General features: G+C 47.2%; 1 protein-coding gene across 2 annotated transcripts; it reads right to left on the bottom strand.

Annotated features, from left to right (window-relative positions):
- Positions 1 to 803: 803 nt before the first annotated feature.
- Positions 804 to 21,721, bottom strand: LOC311342082 (uncharacterized protein). Of its 2 annotated transcripts, none has more exons than XM_084466913.1 (11): positions 21,638 to 21,721; positions 19,552 to 19,606; positions 19,187 to 19,385; positions 18,493 to 18,612; positions 16,333 to 17,270; positions 15,393 to 16,089; positions 14,467 to 14,537; positions 14,071 to 14,196; positions 13,045 to 13,211; positions 10,448 to 10,538; positions 804 to 1,180 (listed from the first exon to the last, which is right to left on the bottom strand). In XM_084466913.1, the coding sequence occupies exons 3-11, from the start codon at positions 19,300 to 19,302 to the stop codon at positions 1,110 to 1,112; spliced, it is 2,397 nt and encodes a 798-aa protein (XP_084323039.1). In that variant the 5' UTR covers positions 19,303 to 19,385; positions 19,552 to 19,606; positions 21,638 to 21,721; the 3' UTR covers positions 804 to 1,109. The 2 variants fall into 2 exon arrangements, with proteins under 2 accessions (XP_084323039.1, XP_084323040.1); XM_084466914.1 differs by having other exon boundaries at positions 13,045 to 13,208.
- Between the last annotated feature and the right edge of the window lie 3,503 nt (positions 21,722 to 25,224).

Here is a 25,224-nt window from a genome sequence, read left to right as displayed (position 1 = left end):
TGCCAGGATGTATCGTGAATCCAATTTGAGCAATAAATTTCAACAGGGTGCGTTGCATTATGAACATATCATAGACCTCATATAATTGTTGTGCTTGTGCAAGATAGCTCAAAGTTTGTATTTGATCGCAGGGCAATTCGATGGGGATCTCCTAGGAGATCGAGGGTATCCATGCCTCCCGACGCTCATCACCCCGTACCCTAATCCCGCTCCTGGACCACAGACAACATTTAACCTGGCACACAGCAGAACCCGCGTTAAGATTGAAAATACATTTCGGATATTGAAGTCCAGATTCCAATGCCTACGTGGACTAAGAGTTTGTCCGGAACGGGCATGCGATGTAATTGTTGCATGCGCCGTCCTCCACAATATAGCCACTCTGCGCAAAGAGATGCCTCCCCCCCTTTGACCCGTTCCTCGAGGAGGAACACATTCCGCAAATGGTTGTAAGGGCTGACAAAGGATGCGACCACATTTGGAGAAATCATTTCAATTAAAAAAAACAACACACCAAACTCAACTCAACATAATTTTTATTCTTTAGTTGCTGAGGGAGGAAAAAGAATATAATTAGTTCAGCGTTAACTGTTTGTTAAACCTCCATTCTTGGAATACCCCACAGGCCATCTGACTGTAAACACTGATCTCAACAGGGTCCCCAACCAAGTCACGCATGCTGTCCAACTATTGTCTGCACACACGCAGACAATAGTTGTAACAGACTACCTCAACTTAATTATTTTATTCCATTTACTGTGTAGTATACCTCTATTTATTATTTTTTTTAAACGGTTCCAGATTTGTATTATATATAGGGCTAATTTGTTGAATTGTTATTTCTTACTTATTATTCAATTTGTCACCTAATTTTCATGTTTGAATATGTTTGAATGCTGCACAATCTCTGCAGGCACTGCCACTTTTGCATTTCACTGCGTTTCTTGTATATGTATGTGACCAATAAAACTTGAATCTTGAAGCAGTAGTGGTAGCTGAAGTAGTGCTTTATTCAAGTTCCAAATGTAAATTTATTTCATTCCAAATGTTAAAAGTGTGTGTGTGTGTGTGTGTGTGCGTGTGTCCTGGGCCACATGTCACCTCGGGCTCTAGACGTGTACCCGTGAGAAGAAGAGGAGAGCAGGCTCGTCTCCCCGGTTCTGAAGGCTGTAGGCGTGTCCTGTACACAACAACAACACAACAGACCAACGTCAACACAACATAACTCAAAGCCTGGGTTAGCTGTGACACAAAAGTCGCTCTCTTTTAGCGTCGCTGTATCACCATGGTGACTTATGCTGCCAACCAAACCTGGTCGGGAGAACAGACAACAGACCAACATCAACACAAAACAGACCTGAACGTGAACACAACAAGACAACATCAACACCACAAGAAAACAGACCAACATCAAGACAACATCAACCCAACAAGACAACAGCCCAACATCAACAGAGAGTGGTAGAGTGGAGGTAGAGAGTGGTAGAGTGGAGGTATAGAGTGGAAGAGTGGAGGTAGAGAGTGGTAGAGAGTAGTAGAGTGGAGGTAGAGTGGAGGTAGAGAGGAGGTAGAGAGTGGTCGAGTGGAGGTAGAGAGTGGTAGAGAGTGGTAGAGTGGAGGTAGAGAGTGGTAGAGAGTGGTAGAGAGGAGGTAGAGAGTGGTAGAGAGGAGGTAGAGAGTGGTAGAGAGGAGGTAGAGAGTGGTAGAGTGGAGGTAGAGAGTGGTAGAGTGGAGGTAGAGAGTGGTAGAGTGGTAGAGAGTGGTAGAGTGGAGGTAGAGTGGAGGTAGAGAGTGGTAGAGTGGAGGTAGAGAGTGGTAGAGTGGAGGTAGAGAGTGGTAGAGAGTGGTAGAGTGGAGGTAGAGAGTGGTAGAGTGGAGGTAGAGAGTGGTAGAGAGTGGTAGAGTGGAGGTAGAGAGTGGTAGAGTGGAGGTAGAGAGGAGGTAGAGTGGAGGTAGAGAGTGGTAGAGAGTGGTAGAGTGGAGGTAGAGAGTGGTAGAGTGGAGGTAGAGAGGAGGTAGAGAGTGGTAGAGTGGAGGTAGAGAGTGGTAGAGAGGAGGTAGAGAGTGGTAGAGTGGAGGTAGAGAGTGGTAGAGTGGAGGTAGAGAGGAGGTAGAGAGTGGTAGAGTGGAGGTAGAGAGTGGTAGAGAGGAGGTAGAGAGTGGTAGAGTGGAGGTAGAGAGTGGTAGAGTGGAGGTAGAGAGTGGTAGAGTGGAGGTAGAGAGTGGTAGAGAGGAGGTAGAGAGTGGTAGAGTGGAGGTAGAGAGTGGTAGAGTGGAGGTAGAGAGGAGGTAGAGAGGAGGTAGAGAGGAGGTAGAGAGTGGTAGAGTGGAGGTAGAGAGTGGAAGAGTGGAGGTAGAGAGGAGGTAGAGAGTGGTAGAGTGGAGGTAGAGTGGAGGTAGAGAGGAGGTAGAGAGTGGTAGAGTGGTAGAGTGGAGGTAGAGTGGAGGTAGAGAGGAGGTAGAGAGGAGGTAGAGAGTGGTAGAGTGGAGGTAGAGAGTGGTAGAGTGGAGGTAGAGAGGAGGTAGAGAGTGGTAGAGAGGAGGTAGAGAGTGGTAGAGAGGAGGTAGAGAGTGGTAGAGTGGAGGTAGAGTGGAGGTAGAGAGTGGTAGAGAGGAGGTAGAGAGTGGTAGAGAGGAGGTAGAGAGTGGTAGAGAGGAGGTAGAGAGGAGGTAGAGAGTGGTAGAGTGGAGGTAGAGTGGAGGTAGAGTGGAGGTAGAGAGTGGTAGAGAGGAGGTAGAGAGTGGTAGAGAGGAGGTAGAGAGTGGTAGAGTGGAGGTAGAGAGTGGTAGAGTGGTAGAGTGGAGGTAGAGAGTGGTAGAGTGGAGGTAGAGAGTGGTAGAGAGTGGTAGAGTGGAGGTAGAGAGTGGTAGAGTGGAGGTAGAGAGGAGGTAGAGAGGAGGTAGAGAGTGGTAGAGTGGAGGTAGAGAGTGGTAGAGTGGAGGTAGAGAGTGGTAGAGTGGAGGTAGAGAGTGGTAGAGAGTGGTAGAGAGTGGTAGAGTGGAGGTAGAGAGTGGTAGAGTGGAGGTAGAGAGTGGTAGAGAGGAGGTAGAGAGTGGTAGAGTGGAGGTAGAGAGTGGTAGAGTGGAGGTAGAGAGGAGGTAGAGAGGAGGTAGAGAGGAGGTAGAGAGGAGGTAGAGAGTGGTAGAGAGGAGGTAGAGTGGAGGTAGAGAGGAGGTAGAGAGTGGTAGAGTGGAGGTAGAGAGTGGTAGAGAGGAGGTAGAGAGTGGTAGAGTGGAGGTAGAGAGTGGTAGAGTGGAGGTAGAGAGGAGGTAGAGAGTGGTAGAGTGGAGGTAGAGAGTGGTAGAGTGGAGGTAGAGAGTGGTAGAGAGGAGGTAGAGAGGAGGTAGAGTGGAGGTAGAGTGGAGGTAGAGAGTGGTAGAGAGTGGTAGAGAGGAGGTAGAGAGTGGTAGAGTGGAGGTAGAGTGGAGGTAGAGAGGAGGTAGAGAGTGGTAGAGTGGAGGTAGAGAGTGGTAGAGTGGAGGTAGAGAGGAGGTAGAGAGTGGTAGAGTGGAGGTAGAGAGTGGTAGAGTGGAGGTAGAGAGTGGTAGAGTGGAGGTAGAGAGGAGGTAGAGAGTGGTAGAGTGGAGGTAGAGAGTGGTAGAGAGGAGGTAGAGAGTGGTAGAGTGGAGGTAGAGAGTGGTAGAGTGGAGGTAGAGAGGAGGTAGAGAGGAGGTAGAGAGGAGGTAGAGAGTGGTAGAGTGGAGGTAGAGAGGAGGTAGAGTGGAGGTAGAGAGTGGTCGAGTGGAGGTAGAGAGGAGGTAGAGAGTGGTAGAGAGGAGGTAGAGAGTGGTAGAGTGGAGGTAGAGAGTGGTCGAGTGGAGGTAGAGAGGAGGTAGAGAGTGGTAGAGAGGAGGTAGAGAGTGGTAGAGTGGTAGAGTGGAGGTAGAGTGGAGGTAGAGAGGAGGTAGAGAGGAGGTAGAGAGTGGTAGAGAGGAGGTAGAGAGTGGTAGAGAGGAGGTAGAGAGTGGTAGAGTGGAGGTAGAGAGGAGGTAGAGAGTGGTAGAGTGGAGGTAGAGAGGAGGTAGAGAGTGGTAGAGAGTGGTAGAGAGGAGGTAGAGAGTGGTAGAGTGGAGGTAGAGAGTGGTAGAGTGGAGGTAGAGAGTGGTCGAGTGGAGGTAGAGAGGAGGTAGAGAGTGGTAGAGTGGAGGTAGAGAGGAGGTAGAGTGGAGGTAGAGAGTGGTCGAGTGGAGGTAGAGAGGAGGTAGAGTGGAGGTAGAGAGGAGGTAGAGAGGAGGTAGAGAGTGGTAGAGAGGAGGTAGAGAGTGGTAGAGAGGAGGTAGAGAGTGGTAGAGTGGTAGAGAGTGGTAGAGTGGAGGTAGAGTGGAGGTAGAGAGTGGTAGAGTGGAGGTAGAGAGGAGGTAGAGAGTGGTAGAGAGGAGGTAGAGAGTGGTAGAGTGGAGGTAGAGAGTGGTAGAGTGGTAGAGTGGAGGTAGAGAGTGGTAGAGTGGAGGTAGAGAGTGGTAGAGAGTGGTAGAGTGGAGGTAGAGAGTGGTAGAGTGGAGGTAGAGAGGAGGTAGAGTGGAGGTAGAGAGTGGTCGAGTGGAGGTAGAGAGGAGGTAGAGAGTGGTAGAGAGGAGGTAGAGAGTGGTAGAGTGGTAGAGTGGAGGTAGAGTGGAGGTAGAGAGGAGGTAGAGAGGAGGTAGAGAGTGGTAGAGAGGAGGTAGAGAGTGGTAGAGAGGAGGTAGAGAGTGGTAGAGTGGAGGTAGAGAGGAGGTAGAGAGTGGTAGAGTGGAGGTAGAGAGGAGGTAGAGAGTGGTAGAGAGTGGTAGAGAGGAGGTAGAGAGTGGTAGAGTGGAGGTAGAGAGTGGTAGAGTGGTAGAGTGGAGGTAGAGAGTGGTCGAGTGGAGGTAGAGAGGAGGTAGAGAGTGGTAGAGTGGAGGTAGAGAGGAGGTAGAGTGGAGGTAGAGAGTGGTCGAGTGGAGGTAGAGAGGAGGTAGAGTGGAGGTAGAGAGTGGTAGAGAGGAGGTAGAGAGTGGTAGAGAGGAGGTAGAGAGTGGTAGAGAGGAGGTAGAGAGTGGTAGAGTGGAGGTAGAGAGGAGGTAGAGAGTGGTAGAGAGGAGGTAGAGAGTGGTAGAGAGGAGGTAGAGAGTGGTAGAGTGGAGGTAGAGAGTGGTAGAGTGGAGGTAGAGAGTGGTAGAGAGGAGGTAGAGAGTGGTAGAGTGGTAGAGAGTGGTAGAGTGGAGGTAGAGAGTGGTAGAGTGGTAGAGTGGAGGTAGAGAGTGGTCGAGTGGAGGTAGAGAGGAGGTAGAGAGTGGTAGAGTGGAGGTAGAGAGGAGGTAGAGTGGAGGTAGAGAGGAGGTAGAGAGTGGTAGAGTGGTAGAGTGGAGGTAGAGTGGAGGTAGAGAGTGGTAGAGAGGAGGTAGAGAGTGGTAGAGAGGAGGTAGAGAGTGGTAGAGAGGAGGTAGAGAGTGGTAGAGTGGAGGTAGAGAGGAGGTAGAGAGTGGTAGAGAGGAGGTAGAGAGTGGTAGAGAGGAGGTAGAGAGTGGTAGAGTGGAGGTAGAGAGTGGTAGAGTGGAGGTAGAGAGTGGTAGAGTGGTAGAGAGTGGTAGAGTGGAGGTAGAGAGGAGGTAGAGAGGAGGTAGAGAGGAGGTAGAGAGGAGGTAGAGAGTGGTAGAGTGGAGGTAGAGAGTGGTAGAGTGGTAGAGAGTGGTAGAGTGGAGGTAGAGTGGAGGTAGAGAGGAGGTAGAGAGTGGTAGAGTGGAGGTAGAGAGTGGTAGAGTGGAGGTAGAGAGGAGGTAGAGAGTGGTAGAGTGGAGGTAGAGAGTGGTAGAGTGGAGGTAGAGAGTGGTAGAGTGGAGGTAGAGAGGAGGTAGAGAGTGGTAGAGTGGAGGTAGAGAGTGGTAGAGAGGAGGTAGAGAGTGGTAGAGTGGAGGTAGAGAGTGGTAGAGTGGAGGTAGAGAGGAGGTAGAGAGGAGGTAGAGAGGAGGTAGAGAGTGGTAGAGTGGAGGTAGAGAGTGGTAGAGTGGAGGTAGAGAGGAGGTAGAGAGGAGGTAGAGAGTGGTAGAGAGGAGGTAGAGAGTGGTCGAGTGGAGGTAGAGAGGAGGTAGAGAGTGGTAGAGAGGAGGTAGAGAGTGGTAGAGTGGTAGAGTGGAGGTAGAGTGGAGGTAGAGAGTGGTAGAGAGGAGGTAGAGAGTGGTAGAGAGGAGGTAGAGAGTGGTAGAGAGGAGGTAGAGAGTGGTAGAGAGGAGGTAGAGAGTGGTAGAGAGGAGGTAGAGAGTGGTAGAGTGGAGGTAGAGAGGAGGTAGAGAGGAGGTAGAGAGTGGTAGAGTGGAGGTAGAGAGTGGTAGAGTGGTAGAGAGTGGTAGAGTGGAGGTAGAGAGGAGGTAGAGAGGAGGTAGAGAGTGGTAGAGAGGAGGTAGAGAGTGGTAGAGAGGAGGTAGAGAGTGGTAGAGAGGAGGTAGAGAGTGGTAGAGTGGAGGTAGAGAGGAGGTAGAGAGGAGGTAGAGAGTGGTAGAGAGGAGGTAGAGAGTGGTAGAGAGGAGGTAGAGTGGAGGTAGAGAGTGGTAGAGTGGAGGTAGAGTGGAGGTAGAGAGGAGGTAGAGAGTGGTAGAGAGGAGGTAGAGAGTGGTAGAGTGGAGGTAGAGAGGAGGTAGAGAGGAGGTAGAGAGTGGTAGAGTGGAGGTAGAGAGTGGTAGAGTGGTAGAGAGTGGTCGAGTGGAGGTAGAGAGGAGGTAGAGAGTGGTAGAGAGGAGGTAGAGAGTGGTAGAGTGGAGGTAGAGAGGAGGTAGAGAGTGGTAGAGAGGAGGTAGAGAGTGGTAGAGTGGTAGAGTGGAGGTAGAGTGGAGGTAGAGAGGAGGTAGAGAGTGGTAGAGAGGAGGTAGAGAGTGGTAGAGTGGAGGTAGAGAGGAGGTAGAGAGGAGGTAGAGAGTGGTAGAGTGGAGGTAGAGAGTGGTAGAGTGGTAGAGAGTGGTCGAGTGGAGGTAGAGAGGAGGTAGAGAGTGGTAGAGAGGAGGTAGAGAGTGGTAGAGTGGAGGTAGAGAGGAGGTAGAGAGTGGTAGAGAGGAGGTAGAGAGTGGTAGAGTGGAGGTAGAGAGTGGTAGAGTGGAGGTAGAGCGTCAGTCTTGAATTTCTGCGTGCGGGGTTCGTCTCCCAAGTGATGTGCATTTATGTGAAGCTTAAAAGGTCCCAAATCTTATTTCATATGGAATACTTATTCACTAAGGTTAAGGTATAATATTTTTGTGGTTATTTCAAACTTGAACCCATGTTCTCAAGGCCGTGCTGGCACCACATCTAGATGGGGGTAAAGGGCATGATGATGGACAGGTGAGATTTGAACCCTGGTCGAGTGTTTTCACAACGTTTGTTGCGCAACAATGCTTTCGGGAAACGGTGTGAAAACTGTACAAACTTCACAAACCACTTAGGCTAACGATGCTTTCGGGAAACTGGGCCCAGACAAACAACACAACAACAAACCAACATCAACACAAAAAGACAACATCGACACAACAAGACAACAGACCAACATCAAGACAACAAGACAACAGACCAACATCAAGACAACAGACCAACATCAACACAACAAGACAACAGACCAACAACAACACAACAAGACAACAGACCAACATCAACACAACAAGACAAAAGACCAACATCAACACAACAAGACAAAAGACCAACATCAACACAACAAGACAACAGACCAACATCAACACAACAGACCAACATCAACATCAACACAACAGACCAACATCAACACAACAAGACAACAGACCAACATCAACACAACAAGACAACAGACCAACATCAACACAACAAGACAAAAGACCAACATCAACACAACAAGACAACAGACCAACATTAACACAACAAGACAACAGACCAACATCAACACAACAAGACAACAGACCAACATCAACACAACAAGACAACAGACCAACATCAACACAAGACAACAGACAAACATCAACACAACAAGACAGACCAACATCAACACAACAAGACAACAGACCAACATCAACACAACAAAACAGACCAACATCAACACAACAAGACAACAGACCAACATCAACACAAGACAACAGACAAACATCAACACAACAAGACAGACCAACATCAACACAACAAGACAACAGACCAACATCAACACAACAAGACAACAGACCAACATCAACACAACAAGACAACAGACCAACATCAACACAACAAGACAACAGACCAACATCAACACAACAAGACAGACCAACATCAACACAACAAGACAACAGACCAACATCAACACAACAAGACCGACCAACATCAACACAACAAGACAACAGACCAACATCAACACAACAAGACAACAGACCAACATCAACACAACAAGACAACAGACCAACATCAACACAACAAGACAACAGACCAACATCAACACAACAAGACAACAGACCAACATCAACACACGACAACAGACAAACATCAACACAACAAGACAACAGACCAACATCAACACAACAGGACAACAGACCAACATCAACACAACAAAACAACAGACCAACATCAACACAACAAGACAACAGACCAACATCAACACAACAAGACAACAGACCAACATCAACACAACAAGACAACAGACCAACATCAACACAACAAGACAACAGACCAACATCAACACAACAAAACAGACCAACATCAACACAACAAGACAACAGACCAACATCAACACAACAAGACAACAGACCAACATCAACACAACAAGACAACAGACCAACATCAACACAACAAGACAACAGACCAACATCAACACAACAAGACAGACCAACATCAACACAACAAGACAACAGACCAACATCAACACAACAAGACAACAGACCAACATCAACACAACAAGACAACAGACCAACATCAACACAACAAGACAGACCAACATCAACACAACAAGACAACAGACCAACATCAACACAACAAGACAACAGACCAACATCAACACAACAAGACAACAGACCAACATCAACACAAGACAACAGACCAACATCAACACAACAAGACAACAGACCAACATCAACACAACAACAAATATAGGGCTAAATGCCCTACATGTAGCCCTATATTTAGGGCTCAAAGCCCTATATGTAGGGATAAATGCCCTAAATATACAATGTTTTACCTCCTTTCATCCTCAAAGACGGGAGGCCTTACAGAAACTATTGTCTGATGTCTTACCACCTGCGTTGTAACATCCTTCTAAATTAAACGTGATTGTATGTTGGGATTAGAACAAATCATTGAGGTGAATGGGACCGTACACATGCAATGCAATGTCCGTTTTGCGAAAAGGCAACATCAATTTTATTCGCACCAAAGTCGATTTTCTCCGCCAAAGCAGAACACAAACCAATAAGAGCAGCGTTTAAAGAGACAGAGGCTCCAGAGGGTCCCTGGATAACCCACACAACTCCTTGGGAAGATACCAGCGTGGTGTAAGCATGTGAGAAACGGCCTTACACGTCTAGCCCCACGCAAGAACCTCTTGACCAGAGGGTGACTGAAAAAACGGTCACCGTCACAGCCTGCGGGACCAGACGAAATCGCTGCCGCATTGACTTTGATTAAGCCAAACCTTTCTCCAGTAAACACTGTAGGAAACCAAGCACGCTTTGCACCCCACAGAAAGATGGGACGGCGTGGTTGCTGTCCAACCACTTAGAGAGAGCGCCCCACTTCGCCACCTAGAGGGCGGAAGAGGAAGGCGCGCTGGCAGTCCTGCTGGCAGTCTCTGCCCTGCAGGACCAACCTCTCAGAAGCCCTCCCGTCATACCGGCGGGTGGTGCACTGTCCCGTGCACCATGGCGCCGTGCGTGAGAGCGCCACAGAGACGAGCGGCTCTCGGGGGCCACCAGAATGAGGGCCAGTTTCTCCTGTGTGATCCACTCCAGAAAAAGATGGATCAGCGAGGCCAAGGTGTGTGCGCCATCGCGTCAACCCCCAACAGGGGAAGATGTTGAGGGTTGAGAGAACCACCACCTGCAGTGGGTGTTCTCCCTAGACGCAAGGTCCACCTGAGCCTCTCCGATCCTCTGCCAGACCAGACTATAATGCAATCTATATTGCAAACTTGGGGACTGCAGATGCAAATTAGCCTAAGGCTAACTCTGGTGCAATGCATCAAATGTTTACATTTATGTTTTTAATTGCACATGGTCCCTTTCAAATAAATCAAATCAATCAATCAATCAATCAATCAATCAATCAATCAATCAAACATTTAAATTACAATATATTGCAATTTTATATTGCAATATGTGCAATTTATTTTATCATTTTGTTTTGCTTGTACAATTACAGGGAGAACACTGAATGGTAAACAGCCTCACTGGAAAGCGGTGATAGGACAAACCTGTGTGTGGTGATAGGACCACCACACAGGACAAACCTGTGTGTGGTGGTCTTCCAAAGTCAAGGTTACCCACACTGATGGCTGGAGCTGCAACCAGGAGGTGATCATGCAGGAGACAAGACACTTACCAGACGGGACCACGAAGGACCGGCCAGGCCCGTGGTGGGAGTCCGCCCCGTTCAGGGTCAGAAGCACGCGGCTGGTCGACACGAAGAAGACCTGGAAAACACACAACAGAAATGGTGACTAGAGGCCAGAATTCAGATCAACAACAGAAATGCTAACAAAAAGTTTAAATTTGAACGGTAATAAATGTTCTCCACTGAGGCCATTATAAAACATCCACTATATGGACCTGAATGTTGTGCTAATTCTGCCACTGACAATATATAGAATTTCAACAGCAGCTGCAATCCCAGCATAAAAACCAGGGGGTTCCTAACCAAAGAATCCTGAAACTACAAAGAGAGGCCAGCAGACCAAACCAACTACAAAGAGAGGCCAGCAGACCAAACCAACTACAAAGAGGTCTGCAGACCAAACCAACTCTAAAGAGGTCTGCATGTGTGTACCACCTAGAGATCCTGGCCCCCATGGCATTCCACCAGAGGCTTCAACAGCTTGGCTACCCAGCTGGCTCCTGTCTCCTCCTCTTTAATACATAACTGACCCAGATAACTGGACTTCCTGCAATGAGTCCTCTGAATTTGCGTTAAAGGACAATTCCGGTATTTTGAACATTGAGCCCCCTTTCTGGTTTGTCTAGGATGAAATAGAGTGGTTGACACCGAAATGTTTACTATTGGTCTCGTCTCGGGTATTTGGCTCATTTAGAATCGCCCCTGCCTGCTACGGGCTGGCTACGGGCAATCAAACCTGTCCTTAAAACAACCCTCAACGATGGAAATGTGCAACTCACCGAGTGGTTAGTGGTGTTCGTTGATGTTTCAAATCAAGTATTGTAGTGAAATACAGTTTGTCGTGTTTTATTGCACATTTATCGCATTTGTAAATCCAATTTGTTTGTTTTTATTTGTTAAATTCCTGTTAAACTCCAACCAACGTTTTATATTTTATTTTGAGAGTCCAGTGGAAGTTTGTGTTTAACTTAATTGCTGGGCGATTTGTAAATTGCTCAGAAGCAATCGATCTTACGCTGTGGCAAGTTGTCGTTCTGTCCACTTGGATATAAATCCAGTTATAAATGCAAACCACGCGTAATAAGATGTTTAAAATCGATCAGCATTTAATTTCTTACATGCTTGTCAAACTTAATGCTTGTAAAACCCTTCGTTTTATTGTTTTGTGAAGAAGTGTTGCCGTAATGTTTGGAGTCCTTATGGTGTGTTCCAGATGCCACGGACACCAGCCTTCCAAGGTCCAAGTGGGGAAATCTCCCAGCTTTCTTGCGGCATTTCTCGGAGGCACGCCCCCTTTAGGTCGGCCCCCTTTAGGTCACGCCTCCTTTAGGTCACGCCCCCTTTAGGTCACGTCTCCTTTAGGTCACGCCCCCTTTAGGTCACACCCCCTCAGAATTATGAGAGCTGACCGAGCTCAATGATGACGCTCTCAACAAAAATGGCTGCGCCCGTGAAGAGATTTATTTTCTTTGTACCACGTTGGTCATTTTAATGTTGATTTTAAATGCTCTTACACACTTGATTACATTGCTACTTTATTCAAGTCACCAATTTATGCATTGCACGGTCTTGCTGTGTGTGCAGTACAATGTAAAGTTGTGTTGTCTGTTTTTGAGCTGGTTTGCTAAAGAGGCTAATGTAGCTAACAATAACAACGACTAGCCAATGACAGGACACGATCACAAAGACCAACGGGAACGCTATAAGTGCTAAGAGACAGGAAATTACGTCACAAGTGAAACTCGGAAGGCTGGTGTCCGAGGCATCTGGAACACAGCATTAAGCACGAGGTGTACGTGACCTGTGCGCCCTAATATGGGGCTCCTCTTTTATAGTTCGAGCGGGAACAGACTAGGGCTATTTATATGTGCACACTGGTGGTGTTTGTCCCATGTTACAGGTTTATTTTGTGCTCTTGAAAATGCAATATTGTTTTGTGTTATGTGCTTGTTTTAGTCAACCATGTCTTTTGGACATAGTTGCTATGTTTTATTGCCACTAGATGACAGGACAGGATCCTTTTATATTTTATTTAAAATACCACTATACGATCACGTTATGCTGGGCAATTTGTAAAGTGCTCAGAAGCAATCGATCTTACACTGTGTTCGAGCGGGAACAGACTACGGCTGGATATTTATATGTGCACACTGGTCATGTGTTTGTCCCATGTTACAGTAAACCAGTCCAGTGCTCCACCCAACCTGTCTCTGTGAAGTTCATTGAAATAGCAACAGAGCATTGTACCCAAGGTCACACTAGTGCACTAGGACCTGGACCCAGCAGAGGTCTCCTTACGGTGGAGATAGTGCACTAGGACCCAGCAGAGGTCTCCTTACGGTGGAGATAGTGCACTAGGACCCAGCAGAGGTCTCCTTACGGTGGAGATAGTGCACTAGGACCCAGCAGAGGTCTCCTTACGGTGGAGATAGTGCACTAGGACCCAGCAGAGGTCTCCTTACGGTGGAGATAGTGCACTAGGACCCAGCAGAGGTCTCCTTACGGTGGAGATAGTGCACTAGGACCCAGCAGAGGTCTCCTTACGGTGGAGATAGTGCACTAGGACCCAGCAGAGGTCTCCTTACGGTGGTGGCGCAGTGGTCCACCCAGAGGGGCTTCTTCATGGAGGAGGACAGGAGGATCTTTCCGTTGCACATGGATTTGAAGCCCATGTCCACCTGGAGGCCAATGGCCCGGCCTTGGTAGCAGAACCACTCAAAGGCCTCCGAGCCCGCCTGGCTCTGGCTCTCTGCTGAAAGCAGAGAAGAAGAAAGCAGATTTAGCCCTCAGCAGACACTTTAAAAAGAAAGATGTCATTTAAGGCCTCAACATGATTCTGCGTGTGTGTATATGCCCATAGCAACAGAGGTCCCACCTGGTAATCAAACAAAGTGCTTGGTGGCAGTAGGTTGAGATTAGTGATCTATTTGCATTTTTTAACATTGGCAGATTTTTTTTTTGTAGTTTTTAGTTAGTTAAATAAATGTTCCTTTTTTAAATTGAGACTTGTAACATTTGTTATCATCTTGTGTAATTTTTATGATGTCAATTGAGGGAGCAAAAGCAGTATCGGCTTAGCCTGGAAATCCAGAGCCACATCTGAAAGCTGTAGGGTCTGGCAACGAGTGATGAAAACGGCCCAACTGGAGGGGCGGCACCAAGCATGCATTTGAAAATATCACTGCACGCAATTGGATAACACTACGACCAATCAGAAGAATACAAGGGGTGACGTATCCAGACCAGCGGAGCTAACCAATAGATAAGACTTGCCGTATCCGGTCGGTAAAACAGCTTTTGGCCCGCCTGTATCAGATACACCGATGTGATTGGTTAACGTTCTGGGCCAGGGCGGGGAATCGGGGAGTGGGTATATTGCTCGTTTCCAGAGTGACTCGCTGAGCAAATTCAAATTGTGCTCTTGTGAGAACTCTGGATTTCCAGGGTAGTATAGGCTCCAAATATCGGCTCAAGAAAATCGGTATCGGCGTATCGGTCATCGGCTAAGGCTGATGGAACAAGAATCGGTATTGTATCGGCCCTAAAAAAATCCATATGGGCCAATCCCTAGTTGAGATTCTAGTGAGTAAGTAGATGTGCTGATCCCTCACCCTGGGCGGGCCACAGCAGGGACAGCCACTCCTCCAGGTTGGCCTCATCTTGGTCCTGCAGGACCATAGGAACCAGAGGGGGCGCATAGAGCCCCAGGGACAGCCAGTAGGGGGACCAGTGGGGAGCTGCAACACAACAGCACCCTTAGTGTCAAGCTGACTTCAACAAGGCTTCAGTTCAATGGATGGTGTACCATGTGGTTGTGTAAGAGACAAGTTGCTATTAGTTATTGTAAATACACAATACAAAGATCATTAAAGAGCAGGTAGGGCGAGGGCATCTTTCTACAGGAAGCTGGTGGACTTTGTGGAAGAAATACATTTTCAACTACAGGGCAAAATACATAGAAAAAGGGATTGTATATCTTATGCATAAATATCCGTAATAAAACCTACATGTGAGTTCATCCCCCTCATGCTGCTCCAGTCCTACCAGGGAGGACGGCCCGCTCTGGAAACTCTTCCCCCTGAAACACACGCATCAGACCCATCAGCGCCAGTTAAGGGTACTATGGGGAAGAAGAAATTCATCTCAATACAGGCCCCTCCTGCCGCTAACGCCTCGTTTCCACCGAGCGGTGCAGTTCGGCTTGGTGTAGTGAAGGTCCGTTTGGTCCAGCTCAGTTACAGCTCGCGTTTCCACCGCCGACAGTACCCTTATGGTGGGCGGGGTTTAAGACAGTACCCTTATGGTGGGCGGGGTTTAAGCCGTGGCAGCCGTGGCAGCATCGTGATAGTCATCGTGATCGTCATAGCAGCCCGACAGTGTAGCCTGCTAATAAATCCAAGGAAACAACGCGACACAATGAACAAAGAGCAACGATGTAGGACGTCCAAGGACGTTAAACTTTTGCGGGACATTTTCTTCAGTAAACTAAGCTTTCGCCGTTGTCCAGAAATACCTCGCAGGTACTGTGTTTGTTTGTTATTATCCCCCAGTCGCACGGAAGGGACGATTCTGTCGACCAATCAACGGACGGCATGTGTAGCTCGAACTTGTTGGCACCCTTTCAGACGTCTCCGTACCCCAACGGAGGAGCACTGCGAGATTTGTACGGCTCATCACAGCTCAGTCCGGACCCCGCCCACTTTTGGTGGTGGAAACGCGAACCGACCCGCACCCGCCGGTGGAAACACACCACGCGAGTAGCAGCCTGCTAGAGCTCGTGCATCAGTGCACTGGAGCATGAGCTCCGTGGTTGAGATGACATGTCATGGTAGAGCCTTTAAGAGAAGCTAGGTACCCCTACCCCCCCCCCGCGTCTGAACCCTGCTGGATGAGAGCCCCCCCCTACCCCCCCCTGCGTCTGAACCCTGCTTACATGCTGGCTGAGGGCCTCTTGGTGGGCTTGGGGGGTGAGATATTGGAGGGCCAACTAAGCCTGGTGCTGCAGCTGGGGCCTTTAGGGGCCTCTATGATCAGCGGTGGCCCGCTGCTGTTAAGGGCGTCCAAGGGCCTGATGTGGGAGTCCCCGATGGGCCTGTTCCTCTGGCTCCTCTTGCCACCCTCAGCCTCCTCCTGGTTGTTGTCCGGAGGAGACCCCACCGCCGTCTGGCTAAAGACGTCCTGGAACTTGGCGGCCAGGGAGCGCTTGACGGTCTTGGGAGCCGAAAACATTTTGCCACGTTTGAAGGGCTTGGACTCAGCCGTGGTGGTGGTTTCTGGGGCGTTTGGCGGTGTGGGCGGGATGAGGGATTTCCCCTGCTTGGACTGCGGTCTGCCTTGCTGCTTGGACGGAGGTTTGCCCCCCTGCTTGGACGGAGGTCTGCCTCGCTGCTTGGACAGAGGTTTGCCCCCCTGCTTGGACGGAGGTCTGCCTCCCTTGCGTGCCTTCTGGCTCTGAGGTGGTGGTGTTGGTGGTGGTGGTGGTGGTGGTGGTGTGGGTGCTGGTGGTAGTGGTGCTTGTGGCAGGATGTCCCCGTCTGGAAGAGCATCAGAGAGCTTCCACCATTCCTTAGGAGAGTTTCTCATCCTGAAGGGCCTCCCAGTCCCTCGGTCTGGAGCTGGTTCAGGGGAGCCTTCAAATGACCACATGAAGAATGATTCAGTGGCTCAGCTGAAAGGCACTCCTCTATATACAGTTATACGGTTCAATATACATATTCATTTTCCCCAAAATTACAGAATTGTTGGTATTTATTTAAATAATTACAACATCATCATGATAGTATTTTATCGTCATCATAATTGAGAATAAATTCATCAAGGAAAGTTAAATGAAGCTTTAGGGATGAAAACCCTCAGGAAGCTGAAGTTCTTACCCGTGCTGAAGTGTTCTGCCTCCTCCTGCTGGACCTGCTCCTCCTCCTGCTGGACCTGCTCCTCCTCCTGCTGGACCTGCTCCTCCTGAGTGCTGCTGGCAGGAGGAGCAGACAACAGCTTATCCTCCCTCTTCCTTCTCTTGACCGCCTTCTCTGCCTTCGTCTTCTCTCTCTCCTCCTCCTCCTCCTCCTCTCGTCGGGGGCTCTTGGTAGGTCGGGACTTCTTCGGGACAGAAGCAGAACTTGGCTTGTTGTTTGCCCGGGTTGGAGCCACTTTTAATTTGAACACTTGGGGGGGGCTGCTGTGATGTGGGTGTGGGGGGTGAAGCTTTGGGCTGCTGTGATGTGGGGGGTGAACCTTTGGGCTGCTGTGACGTGGGGGGTGAAGCTTTGGGCTGCTGTGAGACGGCATGCTCTCCTTGGTCACCTTCTTCCTGCCCGGCTTCTTCTTCTTCTTCTTCTCGTGGTCCTCAGTGTGGTCCACCACATTGCTCGAGGGCTCCGGCTCTACCGTCTCTGCTTGGCTGTCTGTGCCCTCTGACTTGGCCCTCTTCCAAGCGCTCTGTGAAGGCAGTGATGGAGCGGCAGCTTTCTCCTTCTTCTTCTTCTTCTTCTTCTTGTTGTTGTTGTTCCCAGCCCTCCCGTCCTCCGAGCCGGCGGGTTCCCCTCCGTGCCCGGGTTCCCCTCCGTGCCCGGGGGCCCGTGTCTCGGCCTTCTGCCCTGTCTCGCTCTTCAGTGCCCAGTCCAGAGAGGACGGCGGGCCGCCGTCGCCGTCGCCCCGCACCGGTAGAGCGTCTGGACCTTTGTGTCTGTAGCTGCTGGGGTTGTTCTTCCTGGGGATGATCCAGGCAGGAGGTGTCTCGTCACTGATCAGGAACTCCTCCTCTGGCTCCTTCTGTGGCTCCCAGGGAGGTGTGGGCTGCTTGTACAGACACCCCCTGAGAAGTGAGAAGTGGCATGATAATGATGATAAATAAGTGGTCGACCTGATAATAATCATTAGAAGGACTTTATTACTTTATTATTAGTGATTAATTATCTGATTTCTTGCAGACATCTGCAGTAAAGTAAAAAGAGATTGGTGCTGCACCTATTCATACCGAACCCACCGGTGGAAACACACGTACATCCTGGCACTTAATGTAAGTTGTATTTATTCATAGTACTTAATGTACGTTTTATTTATTCATAGTACTTAATGTACGTTTTATTTATTCATAGTACTAAATGTACGTTTTATTTATTCATACTACTTAATTGTGTAGCATCTGCAGAAGCTAGCTATCCCTGCTGTGTACGGGGAATGGGTTGGCCTAGCAATTGTTAGTACTTGCACTTGGTTCTATCAGTGTTGTAGTACTCGAGTCCGAGATTCGGACTCGAGTCATGAGCTGATTTAGAGACTCGTGACTTGACTTGAAGCACTGAATGACTCGAACTCGCGAATTAAGACGAGGACTTGACTTTTTTTTATGTCATTAGGCTATAATTGTATAATGTCACTAGGCTATAATTTGGTGTATGATTTTAATATCTAGTGCAAGGGAATGTTACTGCTTCATGTCATACATCACACATAACGTCACGTCATGTTCACATACAAACTAACATGAACATTAAAATGCCTGGCGACAATGCCCCGAAGATTGTCCATTTTGCTTTTAACTGCTATGATAGTTGTCTAGTGAAGCGGTCCCCAACCACCTGCTGCGGAGCTAAGATCTCAATCAGTGTTACCAGGCTAGCCTTGCAGCGATGCAAGGAATGGAGGCAGTGCGACCGATGTTGGGAAAGGCAGTTACATGACTTTATTCACTGTAACAAGATGTCTGTCAGGAGGCCAACAATTAAAAATAAACTGAAAAAACTCCAAACCAAAAATTCTCAATGACTAAACTTCAAAAGAACTTCACTAAATCGCAACTCAAAGAAAATAACAGTCCTCCGCTCGGGCGGAGTGACTTGGACTTGGACTCGAGGCATAGTGACTCGACTACAACACTGGGTTCTATGAACGTCTTTACTGTACCGACAGTGATATATTGTTTCACTTCTTATGACAAATGTACTTATTGGAAGACGCTTTGGATAAAAGCGTCTGCTAAAAGCAGAATGTAAATGAGTGTGAATGTGAATCAAAGAGCTGATCAGTGAGCTCACCGCGGTGCCCTGGAGAGGCCTCTGGCTCTGAGCGTCTCGATGAAGGAGGCTCTGGACCCCCTGGAGGTGGACGGGACCTGAGGCCCCGGTCTGAACACGGGCGGCTCTGAACCGGCTGGTCTGTGGTGAGAGGACGGAGGACGGATGTTCGAGGTAGTAGTAATTACAAGTGGACCTTGTTTATAGTGTTGTCCTTAGACAAACATAATAATTACATTCACAGCAAAACAGTGCTAAATACTTCATATAATAATAATAAATAAATAAATATATAAATAATAATATAATGTGTATTTTTTGATGAAAACCAGCATAAAAAAGAAATGTTAACTAGTAGACAAGCTAAATCTACTGTTGAATCTATTATTTGTATGTATTAATTATACTTCAAATAAGTATAATAAATAAATAAGTATAATAATAATAATAATAATAATAATAAGTATAAATAAAGAGTGTCATTTATCAACACACTGAAAACACAAATATTTTAAACCTTACACGTTCCATAGAGACATTTTATATTACTAGGTTTCTCATCTGTTAAATTACTAATATTAATTATTACTAGTAAATCCCTTTTTTAAAAACATAAACCAGGGTTTTAATAAAAAAGATGAAACTGTGTCTAAAACCTCCAGTGCACAGTCCACCACAGTGACAACCCCGACACCGAACCACACATGTTGCTTACGGTGGCTGGAAAGGCTCCGAGAAGTGGGCCCTGGCCATGGAGGACCTGCTGGTCTTCGGCTGGTCTTCAGCGACTCCCTCACGGTCCCAGAGGAAGCGGTCGGGGGAAGCCTCCATGACCCTTTGGTGCTTCCCCGCTAAGGGACTGGAGGTTTTGATCGGGCAGTGCTCTACCAACGGACTGCTGGCCTCCAGACCAACTAGGGGAAGAGCAAATCAATAGCAACACTGAAGACAGCTTCCATCCACATACTAGACAGTCGGCAGAACACACATGCTCTGTTCTGCCATGTGCAATTACTTCATAAGAAAAGGTAAAACAAGCCCTCAGTGTGTTTGAGACTGACGTGTTGGTAATGTTCCTACCCAAGTTATGTTCTGTATTCTTCACCGGCCCCGCTGGTGGTTCTCCTTTGGGACCCTATAAAGACCACAACAACAGGTCACAAATGAAATGACAGCACATGAAGGCTAGTGTAGGGATGTAGTCAACCAAAGAAATTCTTGGTCAACTCACATTTTACCAACCAATTCTTCCAACCGATCGGTCGATGGGGGTGAATCCAGCTGGGTTCAGATCCCCTCTGGCTCTGAGTCCAGCTGGGTTCAGATCCCCTCTGGCTCTGAGTCCAGCTGGGTTCAGATCCCCTCTGGCTCTGAGTCCAGCTGGGTTCAGACCCCCTCTGGCTCTGAGTCCAGCTGGGTTCAGACCCCCTCTGGCTCTGAGTCCAGCTGGGTTCAGATCCCCTCTGGCTCTGAGTCCAGCTGGGTTCAGATCCCCTCTGGCTCTGAGTCCAGCTGGGTTCAGACCCCCTCTGGCTCTGAGTCCAGCTGGGTTCAGACCCCCTCTGGCTCTGAGTCCAGCTGGGTTCAGACCCCCTCTGGCTCTGAGTCCAGCTGGGTTCAGACCCCCTCTGGCTCTGAGTCCAGCTGGGTTCAGATCCCCTCTGGCTCTGAGTCCAGCTGGGTTAGGGCAGAGCTTCAGGGTGAAGCAGCTCCCACACCACAGGAGGAGTGGCGGGCCGGTGTTTCAGTTCAACTGTTGACCGTGTTAACCCGCGACCATCAGCCGAATGCGTCACTTGTTGTCGTGGCTACGACAGATGTTGGAAATCTGGAAAAGACTTGTAGCTGTCCTTGCGAATGCCTCTTTGATTTGTCAATAAAATGTCAAAAACATACCCATCTCATTCGTATTTGGAGTCTAATTGGAGGAAATTTGTCACGTAGGACCATTTTAAGCCAAAATAAATGGAAAATTTATGTTTTTTTTTAAATAATAAATATGGGATTCGAACTCATACCATTTTGGGGAAAAAATATTTCAAGTTTAGATTCTAAACCATTGTGCCGTTGAGCCAGAGACTTCCTCAGCTTCAGTACTAAAATCCACAACTAGTCTTCTACCTTAGAGCAGGAGGCAGCCAGGTCAACCTGTGACCCGACTGTCCATGTTATTATAGACCATGGTATTTGTCTCGTTTCCAAAAAGAAGAGGCCATTACGCCAGTTATTCAAAACCTAATGTTGTGTTTCCCTCGACTGCCTACAACCCAGCTAAAAACACCAACGCTCTTTCGCTATCATTTCGGTCTCCTGATGTGGTGTCGTCTCTAAGCAACGCAGCGAGCTCGAGAATCAATGTGACGCAAGGCAGTATCACTCTGAGACACAACATTGATTCAGATCAACAAAGCAGAGGTACAGGTTGTTCAAGGGATGATAACGCCCCTGACTAGTTATTTCAGTGTTTTTTTTCCAACGTTTCTATCACCCCATCTGCCTGCCCGTTCCTGGACACACAGGTGAGCAGACACACAGGTAAGAGACAGACAGGTGAGAGAAACGGGTGAACAGAGAGACAGGTAAGAGAGAGACAGGTGAGAGAAACGGGTGAACAGACACACAGGTAAGAGAGAGACAGGTGAGAGAAACGGGTGAACAGAGACACCGGTAAGAGACAGACAGGTGAACAGACACACAGGTGAACAGGTAAGAGACAGGTGAACAGACACACAGGTGAACAGGTAAGAGAGACAGGTGAACAGACACACGCATATACATAAATCCATGAGGAACAAGAGGGCGACACACACACACACACACACACGTGATTATCAGAGCTGTGACGTCAGGCCATCAGGGAAGGGGAGCCTGCCCTGCGCTCCAAAAAGTCTAATTTAAGCACTCACTAATAACACAATAACACGCTACTTATAACGCAACACAACTGACGAGCGTTAATGTATTGCATATGCGAGTCTTAACTGAGTGACTCAAAGAGGAAGCAGATTCAATCGTTTTGATACGATGAAAAGTCGCTCTCCGACTCCGTTGTTTGGCGGTCTTTGTTTTTCTACATTACTTACTTTACCTAGAAGGTTGAAAAACGTCGCGTTTAACTTTGACCACCAGGTCCAGAGCTTGTACACTACAACGTAGCTTTACGCACCTTATTTTTGACGGTGTGAACGAGTCTGTGAACTAGTTTGTGAACGAGTCTGTATCACGGTGGACGCTCCTTCCGGCCGCTTTTCAAAGAAATGCGCCGAGCGGTTTACGCCTGCCATGACGTCATGACGCCAGACCACGCCCACTCTGGTATGTACCCGCCCTGAAGCAGAAGAGAAGGCGACAGGAAGGAACAATAAACAAATACGTAATTATATTAAAGATAAAAACAAGATAAAAATTAAATATATATATATATATATATAAAATATAATATATATATATTACATTATATATATATATATATATATATTCATGATTTAATTGGCAGGAACAGTACACATCCATCTACATTTTAGTTCTCACTTAAATGTGAATGTTTTAGATTTAGGGTTAGAGTAAAGCCAAGAGGTCATCTGTATTTCTCGGGCAGGTTATTACATAGAGATCGGCTCTTATTACCGTTATTACATAGAGATCGGCTCTTATTACCGTTATTACATAGAGATCGGCTCTTATTACCGTTATTACATAGAGATCGGCTCTTATTACCGTTATTACATAGAGATCGGCTCTTATTACCGTTATTACATAGAGATCGGCTCTTATTACCGTTATTACATAGCAGTGGCGGCTGCTGGTCTTTCAAAGAGGGGAAGCTCATTTTCGGCCTACATCATAAAAAAGCTGTTCTATGCAGCCCCATTGAAGTGGATGGACGCTGAGCTTCAACAGGCAAATGCACTGTGGCGCTACGGGAGAGTATGAGAAGGAAATCGAGTCAGTCGACCTGCGATAAGCAGCTGATTCTGAACAAACTCGTCTTCGAGATGGACGTGTTCTAAAGCATTTTTAGTCAATAAAATGTTAACACAACAATATATATTTGACCATTTAATTTTTGAAATTTTAGGGGAAGCTGAGCTTCCCTTGCAGTCTTAGAGAAATCGCCACTGGCTGCCATAGACTCCCATGGCAGAAAAATAATGTGTGTGTGAAGTTATAGCCTACCTAGGCCTACCGTGCGCAAAAGCTAGTTCAAAAGAGCTAAGTTTTATTTCATTGCATTGTTAAATTGAGAATGACAATGACACTTAAACTAAATCTTTTAGTCGATTTATTTGTATTGAACAATTGTGAAATATGAACTATTACAATCAATCATATATGTTGAAATTAATTAAAAGAAATCCATTTCTGTAAAAAAATCTCTCTGTCTGTTGTGTTCGTGTGTCAAGTTATAGCCCGGTTTCCCGATAATGTCCACTCTTAGCGCGCCACGAATACTCCTACATTTAGACTTATCAAAGTTGTTTACCTCTATAGGCGTGGTTCTCGAACAATCTCTAAAGGCTGCCCCACACTACACGATTTTTTAATCTTATGCGATTTTTGAGTCGGAGTACACCACACACATAACGAGAATCGCAGCCGATTTGTTGCTCTCCGACCCTACATAAGATTCGAACACAAGACGGAACACCACACACTATAGGATAATCGTATCCGATTCTCGGCCGTGTAGGCTACGTCATCCAGCACGAGACAAGAGATCGAGAGACAAGAGATTGTAGATCTAGAGCAGCGGTTCCCAAACTTTTTTTCCTGCGCACCCCCTTCTATGTCCCAACTGGGTTGGCGCACCCCCAATCCCCACCTCAAAAAGAAGGAAAAAAAACGCAATAAAGCTTTGTTTTATCACCATATAAATACTCATGTTTAATCGTGCGCAAATAACCAGAACACGCATGACAACATCAACAAATATCCAACAAATAGGACAGCCAAGGGACACGACTGATGTTGTGTGCAGGATCTGCTCATGTGTGATACGCGCAATAGACGGGCAGACGACCGATCTACATGACCATTTTTAAAGTGGTCATGTACATTGGTCGTCGGCCCGTCTTTTGCGCGGATCACACTTGAGCACCAGAATGTAAATTGTCATGAGACATTGTAAATGTTCACAATCCTGCTCTATGCTGATATTTTGTTTATCATCATTACTATTAACTTCTGCGAGGCGCATAAAGTGGCACTTTATGCGCCTCGCAGAAGTTAATAGAAATGATGATAAAGTGGCACTTTATGCGCCTCGCAGAAGTTAATAGTAATGATGATAAACAAAATATCAGCATAGAGCAGGATTGTGAACATTTACAATGTCTCATGACAATTTACATTCTGGTGCTCATGTGTGATCCGCGCAAAAGACGGGCCGACGACCAATGTACATGACAACTGTTGCGTGTGCGCCACGCAGAAGTTAATAGAAATTATGATAAACAAAATATCCCAGAGCACAGAGCAGGATTGTGAACGTTTACAATGTCTCATGTCAATTTACAATCTGCAAAATGTGTCCGACTTACTTTTTTTAGTTAGGATATTGATGCTGCGCGCCTCCTATTTGCAACGGAATTGGTTTAAGATATAAAACCATTTAATGGAGCACCTTCGGGTCAGCGTGTGTGTGTGTGTGTGTGTGTGTGTGTGTGTGTGTGTGTGTGTGTGTGTGTGTGTGTGTGTGTGTGTGTGTTTTGCGTGTGTGTTTGTGTGTGCGTGCATCGCTATTATGTTGACTACACACTCAACATTCCGAAAATATCCATCATGTTGGATAACCCCGATTTTGACATTGACTGAGAATCATGATTCACCGCTACCGGAACGAACGAACGAATGGACGACTCTTCTTGGCAAAAAGACCGATGCAAACTGATTCATTCAAACAAATCATGAAATCCACCACTAGTAAACACTAGTACATGGTACCGTGGCCGCAAGCTGCTCAGGGCCACACCCCCACCCTCCACCTGAACCTGCCCCTAAAAACGGGGCGTTTGTGGAGAGCTCATTGTGGGACTGGCTCGTAGTGGCTGTAACTCTGCACCAAGGCTGGATTTCTTCAAGTACTGTATTAGGGGCCCACTAACACCTATATTAAAGCATCCATAAAATAGCATGCCATGGGACCTTTAAAAGGGCTGATTGGCTGAAAACTAAGGAGGCATCTGATTGGCTACAGAGAGTTCCTTGGTGAAAAAAATGCATTTGTGAATCCAGCCGTGTCAGGGGAGTCTCAAAAATCCACATATAAATACAGACCAGTTCACGCACAAATGTAAACAAGTTCACAAATGAAAAGCGTCTTGTAAATTCAAGTTTAACAGTTTGTATATAAATGTAACAACATCCAAATACATTTTTGATGAAAATTGCAAAAGAATATGTAATTTATGGATTTATATTACATTCATTTAAAACAAGACACATTTGTGTGTGGATCAGAAATGTGTTTGTGAAACTTGTTTTAGTTTATGGATTTATTTTACATTTATACATGCCGATATCCATTTGTGTGTGTATTGAAATGTATTTGTGAGAAGAGAGTAATTTATATATAAATCACAAAATACATTTGTGAATCCTTCTCTGTGCATTCATTATTAATGAGACTGTTCTGACCCCATAAACGGATCAGAGTGGAGCGTCGACCGGTCCAAGATGGCGGCCCCACGGGTCGTCAGTGCCAGTCGGCAGAAGGGGTCGATGCGGCGTCTACTCTTTATCATGTCTACTCTT

The sequence above is a fragment of the Micromesistius poutassou genome (assembly GCF_964030765.1).
Source record: "Micromesistius poutassou genome assembly, chromosome: 4".
Lineage (NCBI taxonomy): Eukaryota > Metazoa > Chordata > Actinopteri > Gadiformes > Gadidae > Micromesistius > Micromesistius poutassou.
This window is presented reverse-complemented; position numbering and strand designations above follow the sequence as displayed.

Coding starts and splice junctions, on each gene's coding strand:
- LOC311342082 (XM_084466913.1), bottom strand. CDS start 19,302: ATGGAGGCTTCCCCCGACCGCTTCCTCTGGGACCGTGAGGGAGTCGCT. Junction 18,613..19,186: donor TCGGAGCCTTTCCAGCCACC/GTAAGCAACATG, acceptor CTCTCACCACAG/ACCAGCCGGTTCAGAGCCGC. Junction 1,181..10,447: donor GTCCTTCGTGGTCCCGTCTG/GTAAGTGTCTTG, acceptor TGTTGTGTACAG/GACACGCCTACAGCCTTCAG.